The following is a 19,938-nucleotide window of genomic DNA, read 5'->3' as shown; positions in this document are numbered from 1 at the left end:
CTTCGAGACTGTGGTTCCAGCTCTCTTCAGGTCATTGACCAGGTCCTGCCATGTAGTTCTGGGCTGATCCCTCACCTTCCTCATGATCAGTGATGCCCCACAAGGTGAGATCTTGCATGGAGCCCCAGAACGAGGCAGATTGACTGTCAACTTGAACTTCTTCCATTTTCTAATAATCGCTCCAACAGTTGTTATCGTCTCACCAAACTGCTTGCTTATTTTCCTGCAGCCCATCCCAGCCTTGTGCAGGTCTATTATTTTATCCCTGATGTCCTTACACAGCTCTTTGGTCTTGGCCATTGTGGAGAGGTTGGAGTTTGTTTGTTTGAGCATGTGAACAGGTGTCTTTTATACAGGTAACAAGTTCAAACAGGTGCAGTTACTTCCGGTAATGAGTGGAGAACAGGAGGGGTTCTTAAAAAAGAACTAAGAGCCGAAATATTTACTAGTTGGTAATGTATCTAATACTTATTTCATGCAGTTGAATACAAATTTATTATTTCAAAATTATACAATGTGATTTTCTAGATTTTTGTATTAGATTCCGTCCCTCACAGTTGAAGAGAACTTATGATACAAATTACAGACCTCTACATGGCTTGCAAGTGGGAAAACCAGCAAAATTGACAGTTTATCAAATACTTGTTCTCCCCACTGTATATTATATATACTATATAAACCGATTTTTTTTATTGACACGGCCACGTTCTGTTGAAGAAACGTATGAGGCGATCCGTTGCCGACCATTACGGTTCGTGACGTCACCATTTTGTTTCTGTAATACTTCACTCTGATCGGCCGAATGATTTTGTCTGTGTTAAATTCTGCTTTTTTCACTCTTCATAAAGCACAGAATTTAGTTTCTTGAACTCATTTGAGTTAACGTTTATTGCAGCTCCGCAACTCGGACCATAACAAACGTAACAACACAGACTTCCTGTGTCCGTCAACTATATCTGTCCCTAGGGAAACTCAAACCCAAATAACAATAGTTCCTATTGTTATTGTCGTGTCTCTCGGATTTTTGACTTACGTTCTCACTTTCATTTTACCGTATCAATCCACGGAAGAAACATTTATTCATCATGATGAATTGAGCAAGTTATACAGCAGCCTTTAGAAGAAAAGTCACATCTGTTTTGTTTTCTCCTATATTCTGGTAAGATGGAGAAGTTGTCAAATCATATTATTACCGTAAATATTGTCAGTTTATGGTGATGTTTTGAACTACCAATGTGCTATGCTTGTGCTGTGTTTCACCAGTCAGTAAATTGACATTTCTGTATCTGTACACGAGCTCTGTTTTCTTGTATTTTTCTATTTATTGGTGCTAAAATTAGGGTGCGCGTTATACACGGGTACAATAATTTTCCCTAGATTTTACAAGTAAATTTGGGGTGCGCATTATACACAGGTGCGCCTTATATTTGGGAAATTACGGTACTTAAATATCTGCAGAAATGCGAGGGGTGTACTCACTTTTGTGATACACTGTACAAAATCTCCAAACAAGAGTGTCAACTGTTTACTCTTCTGAGTGGATGATTGTGAAAGCATGACAAACCGCAACTCATGAGAGTAAGCTAGCAAACAGTATTAGCAAACTTACTTTCAGAGTTGCAGAGGTGTAAAAGGATAAAATGAGACAAAAAAAAAAAGACTCAACTTTGAGGGTCTTGATACAGACAACAAAGAACACAAAACTGCTATGCATATAGGAGGCCAGGCTATTTCTCTTGGTTAAGAACAATTTGCGTGCCGTTCATTATCTCAAAATGACCTCCTATGTAGTACACAGAGTTAAATATCAATATGCAGTATTAGTTGTAGTTGACAGCACACCCGAATATACAGTGCAAAAAGATTGGCCGATAATAAAGCGGTGACTTATTTGGGTCACTGTGGGGTACCTCTGTGAGCTTCTGAGCATTAGGACAAACTCCAGAGTATAAATTGTGTGCATGAGCAAATTAAATGTTTCACTTGTTTCCACCGACCTCAAAAGCTAAAGCTTTAATCCCGATTGGACGGCTAGTCAAAGAATTACTGTAGTTCCATCTAAGCGGAAGATTGAGGGCGCCATCTATAAACATAGAAGAATCCTGTGTTCTGTCAATTTATGCCTCCGTTAAACATGTACGTTTGGAAATCAGCCCATGCATCGCCAGGCTTCTCTCAACTGTTACAGCCAAGGGTGATAAAAAGAGCAGAAAAGAGAAAAACGTTGAGAGGATGGAGAGACACTGAGACACTAAATGAGAGGTAAGGTAAAATGAGTGTTGTTTTCCGGCTTGGTTTCATTGGACTGTCACTTGTTTTGAGGAGAGCCTGTAAGATACCGTACATGATGCACCTGCAGTGTATACTGCAGCCTTATATCATTAGGGTAAGCTTTGGATGGAACGAGAATCAAGCAGTTACTTAATAGCTATATCTAGAGGTCAACCGATATGTCATCCGGCTAATATATCGGGCCGATACATGGACTACTTTTTCCAACATCGGCCGATTAACAAAAATATGAGCCGATAAAAAAGGATTTTGATCAGGCATCTGTGTGGCAAACTGACTGATGGTACCCTGCAGCAGCTTGAAGGCAGGCCACTACAGGAAGCATCAGGCATGCCTGTTTTGTAAATATTGTACTTTTTTGTCTTGCATGAGAGATTATGCAATGTTGCTTCAGCTTTTTAAAGTGTTGAGTGAATGAGCCTTACACTCTAAATGTAACTTGTAGCATTAGCGTAGCTTTCGCGTTAGCATTGGCTTTACCATGACGACCTCTTGAACTCTCACTTGTTTACATCTTGTTGTGATGTCCTGGTGGGTTTAATTATTTGAAAAATAATGTACTGTTGTTGCTGAATGTGTATAATCATTAAAAAAGTGCTGCATTCATTGGTTTAGTAGCACTGGACTGAATTAATCGTATAAGTCTCAGGTCATCATTTTAAATTTGAAGCTGTTGTTTTAAAAAAAATGCCTTTCATAAACTACGTGCTTTAAAAAAAAAAAAAAAAAAGTATATTGGCTTAAAAAACTGGATTTGGATATCGGCAATTGGCTGAAAATGTTTTTAGATATCGGCATCAGCATCGGCATTTGAAAATCCAGTATTGGTCGACCTCTACCTACAGTATGTCCACACATTGTATAACACAAACATCACTGGTTCTGTTTTTTTCAATTATCACTAAATTTTCAGGAAATATATATAGCTAAACAGAAGCATATTGGTAGTGATGTGAAGCAAGCAGTATGAAATTCCGAAATCGTAAGACTTTCTTATCAAAGTAAGGATAAATAAAAAAGGTTATTTTGGGGAGGTAGGGGTTATGTTACTGTTAAAAGTGGTCAGTTTCTTCCAACATCTGTAAGACTGTTTTAGAAGTTTAAAAGGCATAATAACACAATAAAGCTGGCAGGCTCATTTCCATTGTGGTCCTCAAAACATAAAAACACCATACATACATGAAATAAGAGATACAAGTTCAACATTAAGACATTGGAGTATCATATGAGCAATATTCATTAATTCCTCTTCTGAAGCGCTTATCACGAGGATGTTAATAATAATATAAATTTAAATAATGCATTCTTGGAAGTATAAACCCAACACTGCAATCATTACCCAAAAGGGAGGGTCTCCCTCTTTTTTGTCATCATTTTATTTTATGTCACAATCTTCGACATCTCTATGCAACTGCATAAACAGAGAAGCAGCCGTGTTTTAAAGGATGCAAGGAGTGGTAGTGATTTTGTTCACTACAGTGGGTCTCCTACTCAAAGCTCAGTACTTGAGTAAAAATCAAGTAGGAGCCAAGGAGGAAACACTTTGATTGCATACCTTTTTCAACAAATGTCAAACCGAATACAGCAAGCCATGGAAAATACTGTATTAGCTTGGCATTTAAAGAATATTGTACATATAGTATGATAGTAGTATGTACAATGGTACTATGGTAATATGGTATTAGTATATAAGTACGATATATATATATATATATACATATATACATATATTAGTGCTACAACGATTAATCAATTAACTCGAGTAATTCGATTAGAAATGGAGTGGATACACTGCCCTCTAGTGGCAACGGTAAATATGACATAATTCATTTCACATGGCTGAATCCAGGTGGTCCCTGTTAAGACCAACATAAGTTTTTGTTTGAACAACTGTTTATAGGTATATTTACCCGTTTTTTGTGAGAGGATATATATATATATATATATATATATATATATATATATGTGTATATATATATATTAGGGCTGTCAAAATTATCGCGTTAACGGGCGTTAATTAATTTTTTGAATTAATCACATTAAAATATTTGACGCAATTAACGCAGATGCTTCGCTCAGACAGATTTAATTGACAGTTTAGTGAAACGCTCACTTGTTGTGTTTTATGGCGTTTTGCCACCCTCTGCTGGTGCTTGGGTGTGACTGATTTTATAGGCTTCAGCACCCATGAGCATTGTGTAAGTAATTATTGACATCAACAATGGCGGGCTACTAGTTTATTTTTTGATTGAAAATATTACAAATTTTATTAAAACGAAAACATTAAGAGGGGTTTTAATATAAAATTTCTATAACTTGTACTAACATTTTTCTTTTAAGAACTACAAGTCTTTCTATCCATGGATCGCTTTAACAGAATGTTAATAATGTTAATGCCATCTTGTTGATTTATTGTTATAATAAACAGATACAGTCCTTATGTACCGTATGATGAATGTATATATCCATCTTGTGTCTTATCTTTCCATTCCAACAATAATTTACAGTATGGCATATTTTATAGATGGTTTGAATTGCGATTAATTGCGATTAATTAATTTTTAAGCTGTAATTAACTCGATTAAATATTTTAATCGTTTGACAGCCCTAATATATATGTGTATATATATATATATATATATATATATATATATATATATATATATATATATATATATAAGTTAGCATTTTTTTTGCATTTAAGCTAGCGGACTTTTGCTATGTAAGTTAGCCAACTGTTCTTTTGTTGTACTTAAGATCCTCATTTATTTATTTTATTTATTTTTTATATTGTTCAAAGCTCAGCTCAGGTATTTTGATTTTTTTATGTTCCTTATCAGATTACTTGATTATTCAAACCAACCAGTTCATCGATTAATCGACGACTAAAATTATCGATAGCAGCAGCCCTAATACTTCTATATATATATATATATATATATATATATATACATATATATACAGTATATAAATGGTATAAGTGATACCTCCATGTATTTACGAAATTAATTGTTCATGGAAGTAGTTTTGTAACCTGAAGATTCTGTAAGTAGAGACGTGTTTTCCATGTAAAAGCCCTAATCTGTTCCAAGCCCCCCCAAAATTCAGACATAAATCTTTTATAATGCATAAAATGCATCAAAACATGTAAGAAATACATGTTACAATTACATTATTGCACAATAAACATAAAATCAGAGTTGTGCATAATGTAAAAATCCAAGAATAAAAGTTAATACATTCATGTAAAGTTGTCGGAACACGAGGAGCGAATGAAGAGGACGCTGGGATACACACATGCAGTACACATACAGTAGAGGTCCCTCTTACCTAATTGAATTCCAGGATTGCTAGGCAATAGCCAATGGCAGAGCAACTGTAAGTATGTTACGTTCAATAAACTCTGGGCGCTGCAAGTACCAGCCATACTGTATTTTTGCCTTTCGTATCCTAAAACTTATTTCGTAATAAATGGCAATATTTTCCTCTGTATGTACAGACGTTCGTAAGTAGAGGTACCACTGTATATATTTTTAAAAAGTTATTAGTAGGTAAGAATGTAACGATATGTGACTCTCACGGTTTGATATTGTCATGGTTTTAATCTGACACTAAAATTTGTGAATTGTGAATATTGTGACCTTTGTGTTAGTACCCTAATTTATTGCTGTTTCTTTCCACCAGCCCACAACCTGAAGTGCGGGTCAAGTTACAGCCTGAGAAAGGGCTGGAAAGACAGATTCGGCCTAATTAAAACTCATATTAAAAGTCAAGTTTAACAAACAGAACGCTGGGCATCAAGGCAAGAGGAAGCTTACATTTTTAGTGTCATATCCTTGACAAGTGACAGCCTGCTCGTCCCAGTTATCCTGCGTCAAGCTCAACATTGCCATCAACGCCCCATGCAAATAAACCAACAAACTAAACCTCCTGTTCAAACATGCATTGATATTCATCCATTATTCGACCCACGCACGACTCCACTGCGTGCCCAGAGTCTAAACAGAGACGTCCCCTGGGCTCCATGTCACCTGTCTGGAGGGTTTGGGAGGGGCTAAATGATGGAGTAGAGGGAGCCAAGGTCTCATCTCATCCCCTGGTGACTTGAATGCAGCAGTGGACAGCTGACCTTTCACCTTTGCGGGAAAGAAGATTGAGCACTGCTCCTGCCTACTGTCGTCTTCTGTTCACGACATGTTGCGGATTTTTCATGGAGCCTTCCATTTAAACTGAATACATCGGTTATGTGGATAACAATTCGGACAATTCCACATTAGGAAGTAGTGAAAAACCTTTATTATTTGATGAGAGATTTTAGCATTTATCTCAACAATTTGTGTAATAAGTAGCGCAAACATATGCTGGCCAAAAGTATTGGCACCCCTGCAATTCTGTCAGAAAATGATTGAAATTACAAATGCTTTGCTAGTAATAGCTTCATTTATTTTGCTTGCAATGAAAAAACACAAACGAGAATGAATTTTTTTTTTTTTAAATCATTATCATTTTACACAAAACTCCAAAAATGGGCCGGACAAAAGTATTGGCACCCTCAGCCTAATACTTGGGAGCACAACCTTGCGAACTGCGAACAACCACTTCCGGTATCCATTATATCCATTTCTTATAATTCTCTGCTGGAATTTTAGACCATTCTTCTTTGGCCAACTGCTCCAAGTCTCTGAGATTTGAAGGGTGCCTTCTCCAAACTGCCATTTTCAGATTTCTACACAGGTATTCTATGGGAGTCAGGTCTGGACTAATTACTGGCCACTTTAGAAGTCTCCAGTCCTTTCTCTCAAACCATTTTCTAGTGCTTTTTGAAGTGTGTTTTGGGTCATTGTCCTGCTGGAAGACCCATCACCTCTGAGGGAGACCCAGCTTTCTCACATTCTTCAGACTTCATAACACCATGCACAAGGTCAAGCAGTCCAGTGCCAGAGGCAGCAAAGCAACCCGAAAATACCAGGGAACCTCCGCCATGTTTGACTGTGGCAACCGTGTCCTTTTTTTCGCCTGTAATGTAAACTCTATGTTGATGCCTTTCCAAAAAGCTCAACTTTTGTCTTGTCTGACCAGAGAACATTTGTCCATAACGTTTTTGGCTTTCTCAGGTAACTTTTGACAAACTCAAGCCTGGCTTTTTTATGTCTCTGGGTCAGAAGTGGGGTCTTCCTGTGTCCAGAGTCCCTTTTCATTCAGACGCCGACGGATAGTACGGGTTGACACTGTTACCCTCGGACTGCAGGACAGCCTGAACTTGTTTGGATGTTTTTTCATTGCAAGCAAAATAAATGAAGATATTACTACCAAAGCATTTGTAATTGCAATCATTTTCTGGGAGAAATTGAGCATTATCTGACAGAATTGCAGGGGTGCCAAAAATTTTGGCCAGCAGTGTATATACTGTATATACAGTATATTCTAGTTTTCCTTTCAACTTTTCCCTTCAGGGGCCGCCATAGCGACTCAGTTGTCTCCATCTAACCCTGTCCTCTGCATCCTCTGCTGTGCTTATAGAATAGACTAAGGGTCCCCAAACTATGTTCTGCGGGCCGGATACGGCCCGCCACCACATTCAGTCCGGCCCCCTGAACAATCCGCCCCCCCCCCCCCAATAGTGTTACTTATTTCCTGGCTTTTTTCTGTGAAGAACCCAGAGAGGGTTATTTGGTTATTATCTATTTAATTAATAGTGTCATTATTATATTATATTATGGGCTTAAAATTTTTAATCTAGTTAATCACATCTTAAAAATTAATTAATCGTAATAAATCGCAATTCAAACCATGTATAAAATATGCCATAGTTTTCTGTAAATTATTGTTGGAATGGAAAGATAAGACAGAAGACGGATATATACATTCAACATACTGTACATAAGTAAGTACTGTATTTGTTTATTATAACAATAAATCAACAAGATGGCATTAACATTATTAACATTTTGTTAAAGCGATCCATGGATAGAAAGACTTGTAGTTGTTAAAAGATAAATGTTAGTACAAGTTACAGAAATTTTATATTAAAACCCCTCTTAATGTTTTCGTTTCAATACAATTTGTGAAATGTTCAGACAAAAAATAAACTAGTAGCTCGCCATTGTTGATGTCAATAATTACACTATGCTCATGGTGCTGAAACCCATAAAATCAGTCGCACCCAAGCGCCAGCAGAGGGTGACAAAACACCAAAAAACACAAGTAATAAATGGACATGACACTGTGCTGTCATTTTAATCTGTTTGAGTGGGGCATGTGCGTTAAATGCGTCAAATATTTTAATGTGATTAATAAAAAAATTCAATTACCGCCCATTAACACGAAAAATTTTGACATCCCTATATATTATATGATATGATATGATAATTATTTTTATATTATTTACTTTTGTTCCATGAAGAATTCAGAAAGGGTTATTTGATTGTGGTTTTCTGAAAAACAATAATTTTTTATATTTAGGCACTCCTGCAATCGTCACACTTTTTCTGTTACAAACTGACCCGGCCCCTTATCAAAGAAAGAAAAAGTTATGTGGCCCTCACAGGAAAAAGTTTGGGGACCCCTGGAATAGACCAACCAGAGAGTACCAATCAGAGGCCGGTATCTTCACATAGCCACAAGCTTATGCTAGAAGTATTGAAAATACCCAGGCGTTCCCCGAAATAAATAAAAGGGAATCCTTATACTAATACCCATAAATCGGGGATTCTCATGGATTTTTTACAAAAATAGTAAGGAAATGTGTGATTGTTTAGCTGGATTTTGAGACAATATCTGGCATCTCGGTGGAGCACCATAGGCTAAATTCGATTTTTGAACACATTGCGATTGATTAGAGGCGATCGTGGAACACATAATGAGTTCCGTCAACTTTCACAAAATGTCATAGATGTCTCCTCATTGAGTTAAACACACTAGTAATCATGAGACATTGAAACCAAATACAGTAACATTGCTGTACTGCCATTGCCCGCCATATTTTTTTTTTATGGTTAATTCCTTGTGACAATGTAAGCCATCTTGCTCCATACACACAAATACAGTACATCAAAAAGACAAATACGGCTGTCGCTTTTGTCTCAGCGTCGCCATATGTATGCAGGAATTGTCAACACGGCACAGCAAGATCAAACCGTCAATCTGTCACTGCATGCGCTGGAGATCTAGTTGGGGTTCCGAGTGACTAATGACACACAAAAATTAACCCGCTCTGATGTAGCTTTGCCATTCATGCAATCTTAAAAAAAAAGAGGCAGGGTATACCGAGAACAAGTTGGTCAGAAGGCAAACAACCGCCCACACATGGAGGAATTACAACAACACTCAGTAGAGCACACATCTCTCCCAGCAAGGGCCAACAATCCTAATTTGGATCAGAAAAGGAAAATGCTGCGCCTTTTATCAGATGTTGCCAAATGTACAATCCCCAGATCCTCATGGGTTTCTTTCTCAGATGTCTCTGAAAGATTATCCTGAGTGATTATCCTGTGGTGTGGAGTGTAATAGGAATGATTTTTTGCACTCAAACACCCATCTCCTGCATTCAGCAAAACCCGTCGAAGCACTTCCTTATGGCTCGAATAAATGACAGGAGACTGGGAAAAAGCATCCATAGAAATTTAAGTATGCAATGCATAACATTATTTCAAGAGGTACCAGAAATGACAATAGCTGATCTTTAGACATTGTCTTAATATGTATATATATATATAAAAAAAAAAAAAAACTTGTCTACCAACATGCCCATTCGCCAGCGGAAGCGCAGTTTAAATTCAAACACTTAATATTCAAATTTGATCGACTCAGCCACATACTCATGAGAACACTGGCGCGGGAAGTGGGTTGCTGAGGGTGCTACAGCACCCCCTGGTGTTGAGGATAAAAAAAAGTTTTTGGGTAGATTGTTTTTGTTGTTGTTAAAAATAAAAAAATAAAAAAAGTAAATAAATAAAACATTGAAACAATAGCGTATTCAACTTTTGGGATTAAATATACGTGTTGAAAAAGATTTGTTTTCGTTAACAACATGGTTACCTTGCTTGCTACCGGGTCACGTTGAATAAGGCGACATATGAACGTAAAAGTTAACTGTTGACAGAAGAAGCGTTAACATAGCGTGATTTTTTTTGTTTACAAAAACAGCGAATGTTCTACAATTCAATTCGATGACGAAAATGAAGATTGTGATGATAGTTCTATAATACAGTGGTACCTCTACATACGAGGTTAATTTGTTCCAGGACCTTATTTGTAAGTCGAAATGGTTGTATGTCGAGCAGGATTTTCCCATAAAAATACATTATAATCCCATTAATTCGTTCCACAGCCCAAAAACCTAAACTAAATCCTTAATAAATAATGCTGGTACTATTACAAATGGCAATTACTGTTACTGTACTGTTTAATGGACTGGGCTTTTGCAACATTTGTATATAGCTCATATGCAGGGTTATATGGTGAGATTGTATATGTGTTAAACAAGAATGTATATACAAGAATGTATATATTTAAATGTAAGGAATTGAACTGATATGTCAGGACTTAAGGACAAGGGGTGGGAGTAAATAAGTTTTTACTTCTTCTCACTCCTTTTCGAATACTCATATTTTGTTTTTTCATTTTTTTCCATTACTGTCACCGATTATCGGTACCTATGTATTAAGTATTCGAAATAAACGTGTTCAATCAATTACACATAGCAAAACAAATTAATTATAAATAAAAATTGGAATAATTAATAATAATAATAATAATAATAATAATAATAATAATAATCATTCCTGTAATAGTGTAACAAATCGGGTTCTAATGTTTCGGACGTTTTTTTCTGTACCTGAACGCACCGCGTGGCTATCCTGACAGAGTGAGGGAGTGGAGCGGCTCAGAGTTTACTTTCGCTTTCAATGTTTTCATGAGAACACTGTCAACTTTGGCGGTCAGGAGGCGTTTTGTGTTGGATATGTTCTGAAATAAATGATAAAAACCTGACGAAGCTGGCGATTTCTTTGGCGATGTTACCACAATAACAATTGTCAACTTAACCTGTAAAGACTGGCAAACGGTCGTCGGAGGAAGACCGAGAAGACGTATTTAGGCCTGCAGCTATCGAATATTTTAGTAATCGAGTAATCGACTGAAAATTATATCGATTAATCGAGTAATCAGATAAAACATTTTTATTTTTAGGTCAAGAGCAATTAGAAATATACATGAGAAAACAAGACATTTAATCTAATATTGAACCATTTTCAGTCAATCAATGTCTTTATTTTCGATGTACATTGTTGAAAACAGCCAACAATTGCATCTCAGATGTGACTAGAATAAAAATACTAATTCACTGCTTTTACTTAAAAAAAACTTCTTGGTCTTATAAAAAAAATATATATATATTTCTTACCTAAAAATGTCATTACGCTTGATAACACACATCACTTAAAAGTTAGGTGTTTTTCCCATGTGTTTCAATTGAATTTCCATTTGTGTCCAGCTATTTTTAGGTTCTTGTTAAGTTTTAAGTTAGTCTAAACTGTAAGTCCTGATAGGATTTTGAGTTTTTGCAGTGTTCAAAATAAATTTATGATACCTGCTGTATTGGAGCTCATTAAGGACCAGTGCTACTTAGTGTTTTATCCAGCAATGACTACTGAGCTAAAATTGACAGTTAGCATTATTTTTTATTTTACACCCTCATCACTCTACAGCGCTATGTTTTCACAGATTGAATAAAGCCTGTATGTTAGACACGTTAGCCACGCATCTACAGTGGTCATAATTAATAGAAAACTAGCCCTCTGCAGGGCTAATGTTACCTGAGCGAGTGACAGTAACGTTAATCTTATTTATTAGCGCTATGTAGTCTACTGCTTTAAGATGGCGGCTGTTTACCAACGCCGCTCTGTCATTTCGCATCTAGTTCTACTTACATATGATATCTATGAGACGCATCAGAAGCTACCTGCTACCACCGTCCGTAGCATTATGCGGGCGTAGTTTTTAGGAACGTCGGCGTAGTTTGTAGAGGCTGTTGGCTGCAGTAAGGTATTTTTTTTTTATTGCTTCTTCCTCTCCGCACGTGACGTCAGCGCGTTGTCCCGCATTAGGGTTAGGGTTAGGCTAAGTACTCCAGGCAAAACTTGATGCTTAGAGCTGGCAAAATTAAACGATTTCTCGAGGTGAATAAAATTACTCGGATCAGTTTTTTAACTCGAGTTACTAGAGTTGCTCGCATATTCATTTCAGCTCTAGATGTATTGTTGAGCCAGTTAACGGATGCGCACCCCACGCTCATATTTCTATATAATTGGCATCTTCATTTTAATGGTGTCACCTTTTTTCTTGTTTGACCACCTGTACCAACCTTTTAGAAACCTGTGTTAATTCCTTTCACAAGAAAATTTCCCGCGGGTGCGTCTGCGATGTTGTCATGTATTGTCATCGTATTTCGAGCATGTCGTCGGACGGAGAAACAAATGGCGAGTCAAATTTTACATTGGATGTCGAAAAGATCGTGTGTCAAAGCGATCGTACGTCGAGGTACCAGCGAGAAAAAGTTAGCTGCAGATTTAGACCGTGGAGATGATTCTGCTGAATCACTAGCCCAAGCGGGAGACATTACTGCATATCCATAATACCATCCCAGATAAAATGGACCTAAAGCCACTGATGAAGAAATTCATCGACAACACACCAGAACGAAAACCTACCTTTGAAATAAAATTGGTGTCTTCAAATCGGTAAGACATGCTTGCATTGTAGCCATATTATTGGTTGTTGTTCCTGTTGAGCTGCCATTGTGCAGAGCTCTGTTTGTTATTTGTGTGCATTTATTTTATTGTTATGAAAAGGGGGTGTTAAACCGAGGCTTATCGGACCTTTTGATTTTCAAATGTGTTCTGGTATCTTAGCGTCATCTAGCTGCAGGGATTTGAATTATAATACACTGGCGCTTTTATTTCCAATACAAAACCCCCAACCCACACTGAAGGTGAAATAGAACGCTGTCTTTGTAGTAGCCTAGTAGTAGTAGTAGTAGTATGTAAACTATCCAGCATGCGTGTGTCCTGCCATTGTGTATGCCCAGTATGGAGAAAATGCGCGAGCATGACACATTTTGGACCTAAACAACTGTTTTTGGATGGGGAAAAAATAAAAAAAAGTTCTTCAGCACCCCTGCTTTGAGTGACATCGCCCCTGAATGATAATACAGCTATTTAGAGAGGCAAGTATAAACGACCAACTGATAACTTGATAGAGGACATTATGGGTATTTTTCGACCTGAATTATCTTAAAAATATGATGAAATGAAATCACAGGTTATAAAATAATGTAAATACAGTATGTATACATACATATGTATAATAATGGAAGGTCACCTTTAGGTTGGTGGGAGAGCTTGGACAGAAAAGTGTGCAAATTTTTCAATATTGTGCTGTATAAAACCTGGAAAGATCACCATTTGACTCTGCATAAAACATTACCGGTTAAATATGAGAAGGTTTTTAACGTCTGTTTTCTTTTGTTTTCATTCCCATTGGCTTGATAGGACTCTGGGCTGGCACTCGAGCAGCAGCAAAGGACTTTGATTTGTATAAAGGGCTGTGATTAGAATTCTCTGCGACTGATGCCATGCCGTTGCATCCATCTGTTTGTGTTGTTCGACAACAAGAAACACTGACTGAAGGCGTACATCAGTGTCCAGTTTTTACAGAGTTGGACAGCATAGTGATCAAGTTGGTAGTACAACTGGTTCACAGTTCTAAAGTCACAGTTCAAATCTGCGGTCTGGCATTCCTTTGTGGACTATGCATGTTCTCCTTAGTCTTGTGCAGTGTTATTAATCTTACTTTAAAAAGTAATTAATTACAGTTACTAATAACTTCGCCCAAAAAGTAATTGCGTTAGTAACTGAGTTACCTGAATGTAAGCGTAATTAGTTACTTGGCAAAGTAATTGGTGATAATTTTCATGTTTTGTTTTTCTTTCCTCAAAAAATAAAATTAAAATAAAAAAAACATAGGTCACAATATGTGAAGTTTAAAAGGTTTTTGGGACAATTGGCCCTAGCCCAATTCTTTACCCTAATTTACCCTGAATCAACCGTTAAAAGTTGTTAAAATTTCTCCCATTATTGCATCAACTCCCTTCTGTCTACTTTTAACATGTGTAAGTTTTAAAACTGTTTCATCATTTAAAGATAGATTCAAGTCAAGACTTTGCCGATTTAGGAGTATTTTAGATAAAAAGTTACTTAGGTTCGCTAGGAAGGTTCTCTACAACAGAGCCTTCCTAAGAAGTACTGCTTTAAGATGGCGGCTGTTTACTAACGCATCTAGTTCCTGTACTGTACATGTTGCCAACGCCGCCGTGTCTGTCATTTCGCATCTAGTTCTATATACTGTATATGTGATATCTACCATGTCTACCATATCTACCATATCATGTGAGCGTAGTTTGTAGGCTATCCGCTACAGTCAGGTATTATCGGAGCCACCTAGCATCGCGTTTGCTCGGCGTTACAACTTTTTTGCCTCCTCCCCACACTCCTGCTCTGTCGTCTCGGTGAGTCCGTCTCCCTCAGACTTTTCTCGCGTCATTCAACCAATGTAGTAACAGATAGTAACGCACACCTTTCCATCCTCAGTAACGATAACGGTGTTGCCAAGATGAGAAAAGTAATTAATTAGATTATTCACTACTGAAAAAAATAACGCCGTTAGCAACGCCATTATATTGTAACGCCATTATTAACAACACTGGTCTTGTGTGTGTTTTAACTAAAGGCGTGCAAAATTTCCGATTCATAGATTATTCGCGATTTGGCCGTGAAAGATTCGAGAAGGATTCACAAATATCCAAATTCCGATTATTGAATTATACCAGGTAAAGCGGAAATAAAACACAGTCAGTGCGGTCTTCAGGACGCAATGAGGAACGGACCGAGAGTAAATGTCATGTTCAACTCATGCCGCTAGATAAAAAAAAAAAAAAAAAAAAAATAATAATAATAATACCTGACTGCGGCCGTCACCCGCCACAAACAGCGCTCAGTTGCTACAAACATACGGCAACATACGGCTATGGTAGATATCACATGTATCTAGAACTAGATGTGAAATGACAGACAACGGCCGTGTTAGTTCATATACCAAGAACTAGATGCGAAATGACAGACTTTCCCGCGCCAGTCTTAAAGCAGTAGACTTCTCTAGAAGGCTCTGTTGTAGCGAAGCTAATTACTTTTTATCTAAAAAAAAAAAAACCCAACCCAAATCGGCAAAATCTTGACTTGAATCTATCTTTAAATGATGAAACAGTTTTAAAACTTTCACGTCGAAAGTAGACAGAAGGGAAATTATGGAATAACGGGAGCAATTTTAACAACTTTAACGGTTGATTCACAACATTAAATTAATTGAATGTAGTTTAAAGTGCATGTGACACGAAAAATCATGTTTATTTCATAATACACGCGGTATTTTATGCTCCTGAATGATATGGACCGCTTGGATGTGTGTGCGATGGCTATATTTATTTAGTTTTTTTGAATCCCGCGCCATGAAAATGAGTGACTTCTGGCTTCGGTCTTGCATTGAGGAGGAGGGCGCTGTGACGTGTACGGTTGAAGGCGTCCTCTTCACTTTCCAGTCGTACTGTTGTGTATGAGGACTAAGGATTCAGCTGATTTTGCGGATTAATACATTTATTTTTCGCCTCATGCCAGCCAAAAAGCTGCAGAAAAATCTTGCTTTATGAGGGAGGCGTGTGTGCCTTTTTGGAGTTTAAAAAGGTTCCCATTCACCGTGGATATTGGCCAAAACAAGCCCGACTACTGTGGGAACATTGAACTTACGAGGAAGTGAGTAAACATCTTGTTTTGTATTATGTCAAATACGAATACAGCGATTACAAAGTAAACACTACAAACTTTCTTTAAATAAAAGACTACTTAAGTTTGATCATTGATAGGCATGTAAAAAGCTCTCCTCATGCACATTAGCTGCATGTTAGCTGCACAACAACTGCAGCAGCCCTCCTCCGGGGAACGAGCTGTAAATTGCTCTCCGCCGGGCGGTTTGCCGGTCCGCGAAGACAATCGACAACCCAGTCGTCATGTCAAATAATCCGGGCTAGTTATGTGTGATTTTCCGCCTCGAAGACTTTGAAACATCATTCGGTTCGGGTTAGCATGTCGGCTAGCTGTCAAGCCTCTTGGTTTGTTTACATTCTCCGAAGTCGGGGAAGGGAAATGACATATGTCCGATTTAGGTGTCATAAAATATCGTTCGGGAGGTGCGACAGTAAAGGTGAAGTCGACAGTTTTGACCATTATGGAGTAATTTTGCCATGTTGTCCTGAATATGTGCATTTTTATGATTTCATATTCCATTTAGCACAAGACTGTTATTTGTCATGACCATGCCATTTATTTAGCACTTGGGGAAAATAATTGGATAAAAAGAATATCCTGTAAAAATATTGAAGTAAAGAGACAGAAACAATGACATTTTGCAGCTCTCTTCGTCGCGTTTTCCTCGTTGTGAATACTTCCCTCTCGACAGGCTGACTGGTCCTTCTCGAGCCATTTATTTAGCTATTGTGGAAAAATACTTGGATAAAAAGAATATCCTGTAAAAATATTGGAGTAGAGAGACTGAAACAATGACATTTTGCGGCTATCTTCGTCGCGTTTTCCTCGTTCTGAATAATGCCCCCTCAATGGGTTGAATAGTAAAACCGATGAGCCCAGTCTCCCGCTGACGTCATCCACCTGTTGGGGACGCTCCAGCCCTATAACGGTAGGCGTGGCTAACCGGCAGATTAAAAGACTAATTTCTCGTCATCTGCGTTTTGCTAAATTGTCGTATATAGTCGAATCGTCTCAAAATATGATTGTAATTCACATAATAATGCTATTTAAGATTTTTTTTCCTGTCGTATGCTCTTTAAACCGCTTGACCGCTTGTGTTGCCTCATGATTCACGAAAATTATCCTTTGCTTTAGAATTTTAATGCATCCCAGGCTTTAATGTATCGCGATGCATTGCCGAATCGAACCGAATCGAATCGTGACCTTCTGAATCGAATCGAATCGTGGCCCTCCGCATCGTAATCGAATCGTGAGGGCAGTGCCGATGCACACCTCTATCCTTAAATATGAATGTGTCAATAGTTCTTTGGTTGTTTTTGACCTGTGATTGATTTTCAGCCAATCAAAGTTGCACCCTGCCGTAGCCCAAAGTCAGCTGTGATAGACTCCAGGCTACAAAACAAGGACAAACACAGAGGAAAATAGATGGACTAATCGTACACTGGTTCACCTGTGCTATCATGTACATGTGTAGTTACGCATAGTGTGAGTCACCAGCCAACCAACCAAACGGAGATCAATAAAAACATAACCTCTTCGGCAGCGGTAATGAAAGCACGTAGTGAATCCACATAGAAGCGCAGGCATTTGTCCTGGACTACATGGCTGATGCGGCACTAGCATGCTAAGGTCAGCGCAGCCCAATTTCAGCACCGTCAGTCTCTCTCCAGCCGCGGGTGGCGGATGGCATGATGATGTGGGGGTGAAAAGCTGTGCTGGTGCTTTTTTTGGTGAGGGGGGTTCCCTGGCAGATTTCAAGACACGGTCATTACCCCACCGCTCTACCACTGCCACCACCTCTGTATCCATGTGGAGGGAATAAAGTCTGCCGCATGTGTGAGATCTCGCCCTTCATGAAATATTGATCGAGGCAGCACCACACAGGATGGACAACAGGAGTAGAGAGAGGAAGAGGAAGGGAGATAGGGGGGTGATGGGAGGATATTCCTCTGGACAGCTTTAATCGTGCATCCACCCCATCAGCCTCGGCGCGTCATCTGAAATATCATTTAACTGGGGGATCAAGACGAGCCCACGATAACATGACAAAGCATGAGAGAGGCTATACAAGCTCACAAACGAAGGCCGACGGCAAACAGATCCAACACATCCCTTTTTCAACATTGCTTCGTGAGAGACGCGCAGTCATCGCGTCTAGTGGAGGATCCCCCATCCACACACACACATGCAAACCAATACACACTTCTCCTCAATCCGGCATCAGCCACGCAAACTGCAGGACCAACATGTGTCCATTGAGCATCCACCTTATTCTAGCATTTTGGCAAAGGAATGGGCCAAGGTATGCCTCCCCCAAACCACCACCTTGAGCAACACCTCCAGCCAAATAAATAATTAACCGCTGTGTGTTCATACACATGCATGTTGAAGCATCCATACGCGCGCGCGCTCAGCTGTAATTTGCGGCTTTAAACAAACAGATCGCCACATTAATTATTCAATACACATAAACCGCGCACCTCTTCCTGTCCTTTAAAGGACTCGGCACAAGCGGACACACGGCGACGGCGAGCCCACCTTGAGCTCCGCACATCCACGGCGCTGGATGTAATGGGCCGTACCGAGGAAATGGGTCTTTTTCTAATTAAGACAGAACGTGCGAGGTGCCACGGTGCAAGCAGCATGTTAAAAAAAAATAATCCAAGCAGCTTTAGCTGTGAGGGGAGAAAAAAACGGAAACGATTGAATGTCTTTCTCTTCTTACCTGTCAGAACTCCGACCCGGATTTGGTGGTCATGGTTCGTTAAAATCATCCCGTCCGACGCCATGTTCAGCAGCGCTGTCGCCCGCACCGACAACTCACGGCAGGGCCCAGAGCCGATCGCATCGAACTTGCTGGGGAGAGGGAGGAAGAGGAGGAGGAGAATGAAGCAGGGATGGAGGAAGAAGAGAAAGAGGAGGGAGGAGGTTGAGAAGGAGTGTTAGGATGGAGCAAAGAGGGGGGAAATGGCAGACGAGATGAGTAGAATGTCGAGCAATCAACGCATCAAGGCGTGCGTCGCTCAGCTGGCCCACTGACACAGAATTAGATAGCACAACTGAATTTGTTCTAAAGCTAGTAACAGAAATAGAAACATTTATTTAGCGTAACGAGATTTTTTTTTACATGTATTTTTATAATCTCTTAGGTGTATTGTAATCAGGGGTGAAAGTGGGCCAGAACGGTCAGGAACGCAGTTCCGGTGTAAGATTCAGAGCCAGAACGCTGTTCCAGTATAAGATTCAGGGCCGGAATGCTGTTCCGGTATAAGATTGAGGGCCACAATGCTGTTCCGGTCCATGGTGCTGTGATTCCGAATATGACGGCAACTGTCAAAACGCTATGTAAAAAAAAAAAATATATGGCGGGAAACACTCAGTTGACTTGAAGTTCCGCTCTGAGACCCCCAATTTAGCCAACTTTCAAAATTGTCCAATATGCATGTGTGATACATCATTGGGAGGCTTAAAATCTTTTGCCTGGTACACCAGACTCACCGCTGTTCCAGCTATTGAGTCTAGCCACCATTCAGTGGATACAATTTCCAGGGCGGAGCAAGCCACAGCAAACAGACAGCAGAGTGGACCAATCAGCAACGGGCAGACATGACGTTAGTAAAACGACGAGGGCAGGATGAGGGACTTGCGCGCAGAAGTAAACATACGAGGAGAGCGGAGTTTACTCAACATGGCTAACGCGAGACAGACTGTTGTCAATGACTCGTGTCGATGTGTTTTTGGTAATTTAAAACTGATTTTACCGTGGATTGGA

General features: G+C 39.0%; 1 protein-coding gene across 4 annotated transcripts in view; it reads right to left on the bottom strand.

The window, feature by feature from the left end:
- Positions 1–19,107, bottom strand: part of gphnb (gephyrin b) — a 213,056-nt gene extending 193,949 nt beyond the window's left edge. The window contains exon 1 of one of the 4 annotated variants that reach the window (XM_057822148.1): positions 18,892–19,107. In XM_057822148.1, the coding sequence (XP_057678131.1) occupies positions 18,892–18,955 (64 nt within the window). In that variant the 5' untranslated portion in view covers positions 18,956–19,107. The remainder of the gene's footprint in view (positions 1–18,891) is intronic. The other 3 variants (XM_057822150.1, XM_057822151.1, XM_057822153.1) reach the window with 3 other exon arrangements.
- Between the last annotated feature and the right edge of the window lie 831 nt (positions 19,108–19,938).

The sequence above is a fragment of the Corythoichthys intestinalis genome, chromosome 19 (genome assembly GCF_030265065.1).
Source record: "Corythoichthys intestinalis isolate RoL2023-P3 chromosome 19, ASM3026506v1, whole genome shotgun sequence".
NCBI classification, from domain to species: domain Eukaryota; kingdom Metazoa; phylum Chordata; class Actinopteri; order Syngnathiformes; family Syngnathidae; genus Corythoichthys; species Corythoichthys intestinalis.
The sequence above is the reverse complement of the archived record's forward strand: the minus strand, read 5'-3'. Positions and strand labels throughout refer to the sequence as shown.